The following is a 13078-nucleotide window of genomic DNA, read 5'->3' as shown; positions in this document are numbered from 1 at the left end:
AGCTCAACGTCACCATCTCTCTATTTGAGTTCAGACAAGGAAAAGAAAATGGTGGTGTTATCTTTGTAATTCTTTCTCTCATATGGCTATTTGAAAGGAGACTCTTTAGCTCAACCACAGTTTTTCCCAGACGCATTTTTTAAAGAGCGTGACCTATTAGTTGAGCCAAGTCAGGGATGACCGCACATACAGTCTCACCAATGATTCAAGGTCATAAGCAAATTGCATGAAGTCTTCACACTTCACATCCTGATTCAGATTATAAAACTAATCTTTAAAGGATTTCCTGTGATAAGTATATAGTCTTCCATTTATAATAGTTCCCACATCATTTACAAAATGGTGGTGCAAGCTTTTAATCCTAGCTCTTGGGAGGCAGAGACAGGCACATCTCTGGGAGTTCGAGGCCAGCCTGATCTACAGAGTGAGTTCCAAGACAGGCTCCAAAGCTACATAGAAAATACAAACAAAATAAATAAAATAAAAAGTTTTAAAAAATTAAACAAGATGTGTTTCGGAAACATTTTTCACAACTCAGTTTAAAACCACTTGAGAACTCCTTTTCCGGGCCTTCATTGTTTGTTTATGGTTATGGCTAGGTAACTGTGATCCCTCTAAATGGGCTGTACAATACAAATACCATTTATGTCAATATTATTCTATATTGCTATGTTGTACCTGAATGACAAACATTGTATGTCTAGATAACTGAAATGCAGGTCTGGCCTACAAATATCATAATGCTTTTGCCTGACTTGTGAATATTATAATCTTTTCTGAATATTTTTCATGGTACATTTTGAAGTATGGCTAAAGTGGCCTGATTCCCATGAGACTCTGGATGTCTCTGTTGGCTTCACGTGCTTAGCAGAGAGTGAACATGCCTAACACGGCAGATTAGAATGTAGAAATAGACATGTTAGAGCTGAAATGACTGTTACACTAACTTCTATAACTTGATGGCAGTATGAAATGAATTAAACACGCCCATCTGTCCTGTTTAAGGTTTCAGGCTCTGTATAACTATACTCCTAGGAATGAAGACGAGCTGGAGCTCAGGGAGAGCGACGTCGTGGATGTCATGGAGAAGTGTGATGACGGATGGTTCGTGGGTATGTGCTCGTTCACTCTAGACACGTCTGACTGTTCCGTCCTTCACTCTAGACACGTCTGACTGTTCCATCATTCACTCTAGACACGCCTGACTGTTCCGTCATTCACTCTAGACACGTCTGACTGTTCCGTCCTTCACTTTAGACATGTCTGACTGTTCCGTCATTCATTCTAGACACATCTGACTGTTTCCTTGTTTGTTTAAATTTGCTCACTTGTTGTAGTCCACTGCACATGTCAATATCTCTTTGAATTCATGGTGTACTATGCATCCCAAAGTCACTGCATTTTAATAAAATGCAGCATTTACTGCAGCGGGGATATGTGATTTTCTGCTAGTCTAATTTCCAACCCAACTAGGAAAATTTCTTTAAATAGCACCAACTAGCAATGGCTGATGTGATAATGATAATTGCAAAAAACACCAAATATTCCCATGTAGGAAATATTTTTGCTCTGTTCGATAGAAAATGTTAGCTGTAACAGGGGAAATGTTATTTGATGGGGAGCGAGAGGAAAAGGAAGCTAACCAATTTGCTAAGACTGATATAGCCAGTCCTAAAAGTCTAGGGGTCTTCCTGAGCTTCATTTAGTTGACACGAAAACTACCTTTGTCACTGCTTCAAAGGCAAGCCCAGGTTTACTGTCTCAGAGATTGGAAGCTCAGCCATGGAGTACATGCTTCCATCCGCCACTGCTCCACTGTCCGGTGCCCAGAACAGAAAGAGAGGTGAAGGAAGCAGAAGAGCAAGGAGATGAGGAGGAGACGACATGAGGTCTTCTAAGAAAATCCTGAAGTATCCACCCAGACACAAAGGAAAGAGATGATAGGGAAACGTGGTGGGAGGGCTGGAGAGTCTGGAGAGAGTTAGGATGACCTGGGCTCCACTCTCAGCACCCATACGGTGGCTATTAACTGTCCATGACTCCAGTTCCAGGGACATCTGACACCCGTTCTGACCTCAGTAAGCACTGTGTACATGTGAAGCATAGACAGGCATCTAGGCAAACCCCCATACACATAGAATAAAAATGTGGGAATGGAATCCTTCTTTAGACTCGTCCAGCAGCGGCAAGGAAAGGAAAGAACTGAGGTCACGTGGGCAGACACAAGTCTTAGATGCTATTATTTCCCTTAATCTCCACACACAAGAAGAGAATAGATGATTTTCAGGGGTTGTAAACAAGCCAGTAAATTATAGAATGTTAATGAGAAATGAAATTTTAGCGGCCCTACCCAACCTTCTATTGTAAAATACAAAAGACTTATTGTATAGACTTTATAGGAATTATCCAAGGAACTGTGGCATCTGAGACAAAGGAGACAATAAGAATAGCCATGTGTGCACGCAACTGCCCTTGTTAGAAGCCATTCTCAGTGGCTGAATTCCAGCCCACATGCCCACGGGAGGGGCAGCCAATCTTCTACTTTGAAAAAAAAAATGTGATTTTTAAATTGCTCAGAAGTCTATATTTTGTTAAGAAGTGTAACTGTGCTTTCTTTGTGAGTGAGGTAGCACTAAACGTGAGATTAAAACACTTGTGACAATGGCAATGTCCATGTAGTGGCCGTGTGGCACTACAGAGGAAGCCTCCTGCTCCCGAAGCAGCCCTTACCCTTGTGAGCATCCGGTACTCTCATCTCGTCCACTGCAAGCCTCACAGTTGCCTGTTACGCCTTGTTTGGCATTGTGGGGATCTGAGTCCTGCCACCCAGCTCCCTGCCCAGTTGTCGTCTCTCTAGACTGGGAGGCTGGGCTTCCTCCCGTAGCAGCTCCGTGTGATACAAATTGATCCCTTATGCAAATGTAACAATGATGACATCAGGCAAGACAATTAGCCTGCCTGCTTTCTCTTTTTCCTGTCCTCAAGTGAGTTCTCTATGCTTCTTCCCAAACTATTTAGGGCTTGCTCTCTCAGTGAACCCTTAGAGAAGGGAATTCCTCAAGCAGACCTAGTAGTACCTGACATTTCATTGCTGTTACACACCTTTTCATTTGTTGCTTCTGTTTTCAGGAACTTCGAGAAGAACCAAATTCTTTGGGACTTTCCCCGGAAACTATGTCAAGAGGCTGTGAATCGCCTTCTTCCTTAATTACTCCCCATTTCCGCCACACATCCGCACAGCTCACCTGGAACATCCCAGCAGGCCTGCCGCTGCCATGCCTTATGGTTTCCCAAGGCCAATACCATCTCCACCTGCCGCCACCAAATCACCAGCAGCAACTGCCGCTGTGAGCCTTAGGGAAAGGTGGCAAACTTACACCCGCATCAATGCGGTTTCCTGCTTTCTGCCCTGAACTTTAAAATCTCTGTGTATGCAATCAGAATGAAGGTCATCATACTTAAAAAGAGTGGAAGAGTTAAGGCAGAAAAAAAAGAGGAGAGAAAAAGAAAGAAAGAAAGAAAGAAAGAAAGAAAGAAAGAAAGAAAGAAAGAAAGAAAGAAAGAAAGAAAGAAAAGAAGAAAGGAAGAAAGAAAAGAGACTCTATAGGAGGCTGGCTAGTCTCATCACAGCTGTATCTCCCCCTCTCTAGGTGGTGTTCTGTCCTCAGAAACCAGAGACTGCTTTCTGAAATGCGGTGGTTTGCATTTTCACCCTCAGCTTGGCAGTGTGTTTTCCTTTCACGAGTTTGCCTAGTGCCCTGGTTTTCACTGTATAACAACTACACTTCAGCTATTGTTTGCCTGCACTTATTATATATTGTTTTATGCACAGTGATTTATAAAATCTAGAGCGAGTAGGAAGGTTAACTGGGATGGCTCTGATTTCTGCTGATTGCATTAAGTTTTCACCGAGGAGTCTTATCCTGCCCATTTTTTGTGTACTTATTAGAAGTGCAAACAGTGTGAGTGATTCAGAAGCCGTTGGTCACTACCATAACTATCATGAAGGTTTAGCCACACTGCGGGACAAATCGTGTTGTAAATTTGCATTGCTGTTTTATATTAAAATGTAATCATCAGCATCATGAACAATGAGCTCTTAGTGTTTTATTTATCTGTAAAACTTCAAAAGCAGTGTTAGTAGGAGAGGCAAAGAGATGAAAGTTAACACCCATAGGTGGGTTTCACTGCGTGTACACTTACACATAAGGACATATAAATCATATGCTATGTTGTACATTTTATGGAAATGTAAAAGAATCCCACATTATTTTATAGAGTACTTCAGGAGCATCCTGAGTGTTAAGGCTGGCTTTAGCAAGGACTGTGATCAATACAATTATTTTTACTACAATAATTATTTTTCTTCTATGAAACCCAGAATCCTGACTCCATTTGCAGACAGGAATATATATGTTGAGCCTGATTTTTCTGGTGTGTGTAAAATGCTTCCTAGAAATAATGAGGCAGTTTTAGAAATAATGGTTAAATCATTCAGGTTGTATTTCCTGCCCCCAAACAGTTCTACAAAATGATACCAAACCTGAAAGATTTAATGGATTCACAGTGCCTGTGTTCCACATACTCTGAGACTTAGCTTTGTATTTTGAATGAATTTGCATAAGATCTGTTCGTCTTTGAACCTTTAGCACCTTATAGACAAAACTTTTTATGGCTTTCCTCAGTGGACAATGCTTGATCTCACACAACATGTAGACTCTAGCATTTTGTATATATATATGTTTGTTCTTTTCTTTTGTACAGACTATTTACTTGTTCAGAAAATGGGGATTTCCCAACTTGGTCTTTATCCTGCACTTAAACTGAGTTTAAACTCTTCCGGCAGGTCTCCCTTTAGGCTATCTTCACAGATCACAGACTAGGATGAATCTGGAAGATAACATCAACACAAAATTCTATGAATTGGAAAGATCTTTGTATCCACCCTGAAATGCACATAGATACTGGCTACATCACTAAGGGGGTAGGGATAAAAACACCTTTGAGAAGTTCACTTTACTCTCCAGTTCATGACCAGCTTTCTATTAGGAAAACTTGGGATTGGCAGTCAGCCAGCCATGAGCAGCTTTGCTGCTGAATGACTACTTCTTTTTCACACCATTTATGAAAACAAACCTTCAACTCTGCTGCCTGTTCTATTTAAGAAAATTTGCTGTTTCTACTCTCTGTATCTGATTTTAAAAGGGAAAAATATTCATACCTGTCTTTCAGGTGATTGACTTTGAATTCTTACAAAGCAAAGGTCGTTGTGTTTTTCTTGAGTAGATACCTAATAAATTTTGCTTGAAAGTACTTCTACTTTTCTTTGGCATTTATGTAAACTCTGTGTCTTATTCCATGGTATTAGTTAAAAAAATAACTGAAAACATTTGGCCTATGGTCCCTTGACACATGAATAGAGGAATATATGTTTGCATCAACTCAGAGGAGAATTTTAAAAATAAATCACCAAAGCTCCCTTGCTAAACTCTCTTTGCTTAAATATTGCTCCTCGGCCAAAGTAACATATCTCAAAAGATCTCTGCCTCAAACCAAGAAGTCAGTTACAAATATTGCAAGTTATGAACACCTGTCTTGGAACTTTCAAATGCTTCTCCTGAAGAACTTTACCATCACTGATCTCTGAGTGAATTTCAAAACTGCTACAGAGGGATCATCCTTTCTGCCACACAAATAACAAAAAGTTACCACTGGGACTTGGGTTCTTTCTAAAATCATCTCAGTCCCTTCTTCATCCATATGTTCCAACCCACATCCGTATCTGTCCAATAATCAGAAACATGGTCCTCTCCCGGACCTCAGTTGGTAAAGGAGTCCTATTGCTTCAACTCAGGTCTCCTCTATTCCACTGGATAATTTCTAACTCTCTCTAGCTCTCCATTGAGATGTGCTCCCTTCTGGGAAGAATACACCTTACAGAAATCAGCAGTCCTGTTTCTACCTGAGTGCTGGTCAGTCACTTAAGTCTGTACATCTGAACCTCTCCATCCAGGCCATTGAAGGCTAGCAGGAAGGGATGCTGATGTTTAGGCACCAAATGGTAAGCCCTGCTTTAGCCGCTTCATCACTGGAAACAGGCTGGTCCTTTCCTTCCTTGATCAAAAGCTGGGGAGGATCTGTTTACGTGGCTGCCAGCTTTCATATCTGCTTATTCCTTGATCTCTCTTTGTAGGTGGTCAGTTTGTGTGGCCTGATAATTTCTTCCCCTCTTTTCCAGATTTCTGCTACAAAAAGAGGCTATTATTAAGAGAATCATCTGGTTACAAAAGACTAAGTACTCTGACAGTGTCTCAGAGTCCATTTATTTAAAGAACTTTTTCAGCCTCCTCTCCAGATGGTAGCTCTTTAAGGATTGTTTGGGTATCAATTACGTTTTCAAATCATTTACTCCTCACTAATAACGAGGGTCAGAGCACAAGTAGAGATTGACCTTAGAAATAAAATGTCCCACAGTAGGGATTTGCTCATGGAACAAATTCATTATTTGCTTATGGAACAAATTCAGTCTGCTTTCTGATATTGGATGTCCTACCAGCTACAAATGGTTTGTACAGAGAACAGTGGACATTAATTTGATAATAGGATCTCTAACTTTGAACCTTAATTAAATGAAATGTTATTCTCCCCCCAAATTCCTTTATTTCCATTTTATATTAGAAGATAACTAAACATCATTTTTATGTTCATTTTCTTACTTTCGTCAGTGAAAACTGACAGACATGTTTGTTTTCTCTTGGTGTGTAAATGCGTGTGTGGTACTCTCAGCTTCCCCTCTTCTCCTACTATTGAAATGCTTCTCAGAAATTAGCTTGTGAAAGTTTGTGAGTGGTGCTCATTGCCAGCCCCAGACCTGGAAAGTGACCAGAGAGAAGGGAAATTTAAGTGGTTGCTATACACCAAGCCATTCTTACCGGTGATCTAGGCCCTTATTGTCACAGTGAAACTAGAGCGAGGTCTATGTTGTGCCCACTCTACAGATGAGGAAGTGAAAGCTGCAAGAGGCTGAGAGGCTCCTTTGTTATGTGTGTAGTGGGGTAGCATATGGTAGACACTGGATTCAGGGCCTGATGTAGCTCTCTCCCAAGTGATGCATGCAGCCTTCTGTATCACCCAGACTTGCTGATAGCACATCACTGATCAAACGTTGAAGTCAGAATTAACTGTCTTCATCCATCCACTCTTCCTCTTTTGCCATTCACACACACGTTGCCATGGCAACCTCCTCCTAACAGTATCTTACTATGCACAGGTGATGAGAAAGGGTACTCGAGTATCTCCGGAGAAAAGCTCTCTCTGGCTTCTAAAACACACAGTAACTTTGAGTTCTGATTCACTGAGGCTCTGGGAGCCAGCTCGGCAGCCAATGGAGCTTCAGGGAACTGTTTGGTATCCAAGCCACTTGGAGACCAGCAAACCCAACATGCTCTAGGAACACAGAGTACTCACTGGACGGCTTTTAAATACACACAGCCTCGGGATACGCTCGCCATTCTCAGCAGGGTGACGCTCTCGGTGGCTCCGAGCCTGAGCTCACTGCTAAATTTGGCCCCCCTGGGAGCTCAGGAACGTTCCATCTGAGCTCATACACATACATATATCTTGACCCATAAAACTTGGAGCTCAGGACAGAAATCAGTCTAGCAAATCTTCACCTGTTCCTTGGGGGTTTCTTGTTTCATCCTTCCCCCTAAAATACGGTGGGTGACTCAGTCATCCTTGTGTCTTCTAAAAATAAATGCCATTTCAGCCAAGCTCTGGTTGCTATTAACACCCTCAGACAGGTGCCAAGGCCTGCATTATATTGCAAGAGCTTGAGAATGACCCCCCTAAAGCATTTTTAATTTTTTTTAATTTAACAGTCATTAGACATTTATTGTACAAAAAAAGAAAATACAAATGTGCAAAAGGAGGAAACATTACAAATGACATGAGTATCAAGCTTTGAAACATATTTCTCCAGAGTATTTTCGTGTGTGTGTGTGTGTGTGTGTGTGTGTGTGTGTGTGTGTGTGTATGAGAGACAGAGAGAGAGAGAGAGAGAGAGAGAGAACATGTACATACAGTGTGCTCATGTGTGTGTGCAGACAAGTTGGGGTCAAACTGAACACACTCTTTTACATTCTTCAACTCTCCTTGAGTGGGACGCTAGAGTCAGCTGATTAAGTGAATTGGACATTAACAAACCCTATAAAGAAAAGAAGAAAAGTCGACTTTGGTCGTCAGGATTCCCAAAATGGCAATCAACACAAATTTCCAAGGTCAAGAATTGCTCGGTTATAACTAGCTATAAAACCCAATGGAATCTGAAGACTTTATCAAGGAAGGGAAGGAAAGGTGAGGAAAAGGAAAATACTATTTATCCTGCCCTATGCACATTAGGCATCTTTCCAGCTAAGTGGTGACTGAAGGAAAACATTAAGTTGATAAATGTGGACACCACAGAGCAGTTTGGTGTAACAGCCTGGGAGGTACAAAGCACACAAGTTCTGAATCAATACTGCCAGAACAGATAAGTTATTTGGGGGAAAAACATCACAGAAAAGTTAGAAGTAAAGTGTTTTTATGTGTTTCCATGGTTCATCTCACTTGGAAGACTGGGACATTTGGCAAGGTAGGGAGACATGTGTAATGATCAAAATGTAATGCTCTTGTCATCTAGTGTGTGCATGGACCAAGGATGCTGACAATGTCCCACAGTGCACAGAAAGGCCTCTACAACAAAGGATCATTTGGCTACCTAGCTCTCCTGCTGAGGATCAGAAATACCACCCTAGAGTAACCCCGATGTTTAAGAGAGATTTGTATTATAAATCATACTGGGCAAGGCTGTTTCAATCCTGAGTTAATACGTGGACATCTTCTGCCCAGTGACGGACAGACTCAGCTCCCCTGGCAGAACACAGCCAGCTTCCTGTCTTCTGGATGTGAGGATAGAATGTAGTCAGAAAAGGGAAGGTAACTAAGGAGATATGAAAAATGGCAGCTGGATGACGTCTGCAGGTAAACATTCCTCTCTGCAAAGTATCTTAGAAGAGGGTTAAGTTCAAGGTCAAAGCACCAGCAGATTTGATGTCTGAGAGGGCACCCTTCCTCATAGACATCCGTCTCCTTTCTGTGTCTTCTCTTGGAGGAGGAAGGGAACTCTTAGTTCCCCTTTCATTAGGCACCAATGCCATTGCTAATATCTCTACTCCAATAACCCACCCAACTCCAAAAGGCCTCACTGCCATATAACATTATAGTGGGGATTAACACTTGAGTCTGAGGGAGGGCATGGGCATTCCATTTACTGCACCAAGCTTACTTCACACATTCTTTTTCTATAATGGTAATGACCTCAGTGAGAACCATACCCATTTCTAAGTCATAACTGCTTAACTAAGAAAAGGCATACAGAGCATATGATGGCTATGAAGATGACTCAATGGGTAAACTGACTGTGGATCCAAGGAAGAAGAGCTGAGTTCAGATCTCTAGCATCCATGAGGCAGTAAGCTGGTGAAGTAAGTTCTCTGGAACTCATGCAGCCTAGCCAACTGGTGAGCTATAGGTTCCGGGTTCAGTGAGAGATTCTCAAAAAGGAGAGGGGGGGGGGAGCGAAAGAGAGAGAAAGGGAAGGAAGAAAGGAAGGGATGGGGCGGAAGGAAGAAAGGGAGGAAGGAAGAAAGGGAGGGAGGAAGGAACGAAGGAAGGAACGAAGGAATGAAGGAAAAAATGCAAAGTGAAGCAAGGTAAGAATGTCTGAGAAAGAAGACACCTAAGCTTCTACACCAAGAGCACACACAGGTACATGTACACATGTGCGCGCACACACACACACACACACACACACACACACACACATACACTAATCAAAGGGTTGTATGCTGAAGAGGCAAAGAAGTAGCAGGAAACGGGTACCTTAAGCTCATCCCATAATACTTCAGGCTGCTTCAAGTTCTATAGTCAACCAACCCCTCCTCCCATAAGACCAGACTATTTGATCTCCTTTGTTTCACCGTGTGTTCTCGATCATTTGCTTACACAATGAACTCAAATGAACATTCAGACAGGCCTCAAGAGATGGATGATCAGTACTCAAAATTTTCGTTCTGCAAGCAACAGAGGGAAGCACTGAAACATTGGATTGTCTGTGAATGATCCCATTCGTAAGTGCGAGCTGATACCATGCATATTACATACGAAGCATCCAAGTGAGATGAACTATTACATGTAATTGCAAATATTGTTTACAAGTATTACACTGGATAATCGTAGAGTATCAGTATTCCTTACCAGTGTGAAAACACAGAGAAGGTCATGATGAACTATAAAGGAGTTAGGTAGACTCCTGTCCTAGAGAAATTGCCTTGGAGAAAACAGCAAGGAATTTATGTATTTTTGATTGCCATCTGGCTATTCTTCAATCATTATCAGGTCTCGGGATTAGATGGACATAGATAGTCAGAGTTTGTTTAGAGAGTGTCTGTTAAACACTGCTAATGGACAGCGCTTGTTTTTCACAACATCATCTAAAGATATTAGTCTAGATTGGAAACAATACCATTTTTAACAGATGAGCTTTCATACAAAGAATGGGTCACTAAGACCAAAATTCCACTAAAACTTGGCATTCAGGGCTCTCGGCCTTGACAGTTCCTGTCTGAATGTCACTGGCATCACTGCTAAGTGCTGAGACTCAGTGTAGGCACAGTAAGACGTAACCTTTTCTCCTTAATACCAAAGACAATTCCCTCCCTGATGACTCAGCATCAATAAAGCCTGTATAATTCAAAATGAAAGGGCGCACACATAAACGCCAATCTATTCCGAACCTGCTGTGTCCTTATAGGTCATACTAGGGACATGAGAATTTCTCAAGTTTTTTCTTAAACAAGAAAGCCCTCCACTAACTGCTCCTATACAAACTTACCTGTTGTTAGAAACTTATCCATAAGCTTCCCCTAGAATTATTGGCATTTTCTCTTACTCTTTTAGCAAATGCGTGGGAACTGGCAAGATTATCTTTGCCCAGTTCTCTAGGAACACAGCAGTACTATTTAGTCAAATTTGCAATTAGGTCCCTAAAATATTTTTTTCTCTGTTTCTACCATGCTTTCCTCTTTCCGCTTACTGATGGCTTAAGTTTCACAGTGCTTAGGAATTCTGGGTCACTACTATGCAGACCTCCTGACCACCCAACACAAACACACACATCCTTAAGCCTTTGGTCAGCTGTCAAATGATATGGCAGAAAGCTTAACAGACATCTGCTCATGTGCACTCATGGGTATGGTATTTCCTTCACTGTCAAAGATAAATGGCTAGACAGCTGTATTGACAACCCCGGCATCCTTCCCAAGCCAGATGATACATACATGAGATGGTCGATTTTCTAAACGGAAACATGCATAATCTTCCTACATCAGGAGCCGTAGTTCTTCCCTGTAGGGACACATCTTAAAGCAACAACAAGGGATCATCGAATCAGCTTCAAATATGAAAATGACAAAGCCTTTTCCATGGCTATGTGAAGACTCACGATGTTGTATAATTTGAAGATTGTCCCGGAATTCAGCATTTGAAAAACTCTATTTGAAGTTCAAAGAATGTTTAAAAGAGAGAGACTATGAATTTCTAACTCCCAATATAACTCCCCCGAAGCCCATGAAAAGAGTAATTGTCAGTCTCAACTCAGGCTTACTTCTGTTTACCTGGCAAGAGCGTCTGCTGGCTTGTATAATGGGTGGAATAAAGATAGCATCGCAAAATGTCCGTCTGCGAGGGGATGAGATAAAATACACAAACAGCTCAGCACATAGTTGGCACCGGAAGGCTAGGCCCCTCTCGCTTCCTTTTGAAGTCACCACGTTGGCTGTTAACTCGTCTTGGCTCACTGACCAGCTTAATCAGGGTGGAAGATTGAAAGGGAGATTTGAATGTGAGCTTCAAGATGTATCAAGCCAAAGAGAGATTTAAAAAAAAAAAAAAGATATTGTCGGGAAAAGATACTGCAATTTTTTTTACAGTGAACCAATCGGTTCTTATGAAAGAAGGGACATTAAAGCAGAATTCGGACAGAAAGAAAAAAATAAAGAGGCAATTTGAATATTGTTCTATTGACTGGTGTCCTGTTTTGATGACTGTTCCACAAAGATCTGGTTCATAGAAGGCTGCGGAAGGTGAAGGGTGATGGAGGCCAGTGACCTCTCTTACGGAGCCCTGTCTCTTGCCTCACATGAACAGTGGCATTGAGACAGCATAACCATGAGCATCCTCAGGTTAAGTGAAGAAAACTAAACTGTCAAGATCTCTCTACTTCTAAACTATCTGTAAACTCTGTGTTAGAAACAGTTCATGGAAAACAATACTAGCAGATTAAAAGAAATGTATAACTCTAAGGACAGAAGCCCTGTATTAGAATTAGTGACCGAAAGTGCATGCGTTGGCACATGTCTACAGTCCCAACCCCCATGAGGTAGGGATGGGGAGATTTAGCTCAAAACAAGCGTGGGCTACACTGTAAGTCCTCTCTCTAAAGAAAGAAATTAAGGGAGGAACGGAGGGAGAAAGGATGGGAGGAGTAACCAGAAGCCAGACTGCAAGTTTAGATACCTGTATAGGCCGGACTGATCCAGTACAAGCAACAAATGCATGAAGAAACAATAACAATTATTTTTTAAAGACAAAGGCTAAAGAAGCACAAAACTGTTAAGTATCTGAAGAACTATCCAGTCTCAGGAACAAAAGGGAAAATAAATTAATTCTTCGCCTAGCAAACTGGCAGAAAGGCAAAAATTTGGCTTTGTACCATGTTTACAGGAATGGAAATTGATAAAATACAGGAAACAAAAATGTTTCAATTAATAAGAAAAACTTTAAAATATTATGTATCTATAGTCCTATATATTTATTGAAAGGGAGTTATTATATCTTCACATTTTTATTATAAGCTTATATATTTTCATGTTATTTTTGCCTTACATACTTATTTTAAAAGCTTAACTACCAAAAAAATAAACTGATTATTTTGACATTATTCCTGTAATAAAATGGCAGTGGAATACTATGTTAACAT

At 41.1% G+C, this 13078-nt stretch overlaps 1 protein-coding gene across 38 annotated transcripts in view; it reads left to right on the top strand.

Moving 5' to 3' along the window:
• The window catches only part of Sorbs2 (sorbin and SH3 domain containing 2), a 90236-nt gene extending 84923 nt beyond the window's left edge, over positions 1-5313 (top strand). For 36 of the 38 annotated variants that reach the window (XM_048455649.3, XM_048455657.3, XM_087900762.1 and 33 more), the window contains 2 exons: positions 1006-1112; positions 3130-5313. In XM_048455649.3, the coding sequence (XP_048311606.3) occupies positions 1006-1112; positions 3130-3191 (169 nt within the window). In that variant the 3' untranslated portion in view covers positions 3192-5313. The remainder of the gene's footprint in view (positions 1-1005; positions 1113-3129) is intronic. The other 2 variants (XM_048455656.3, XM_048455647.3) reach the window with 1 other exon arrangement.
• Positions 5314-13078: the final 7765 nt, after the last annotated feature.

This window comes from Myodes glareolus, chromosome 23, assembly GCF_982192425.1.
Source record: "Myodes glareolus chromosome 23, mMyoGla1.1, whole genome shotgun sequence".
NCBI lineage: Eukaryota > Metazoa > Chordata > Mammalia > Rodentia > Cricetidae > Myodes > Myodes glareolus.
The sequence above is the reverse complement of the archived record's forward strand: the minus strand, read 5'-3'. Positions and strand labels throughout refer to the sequence as shown.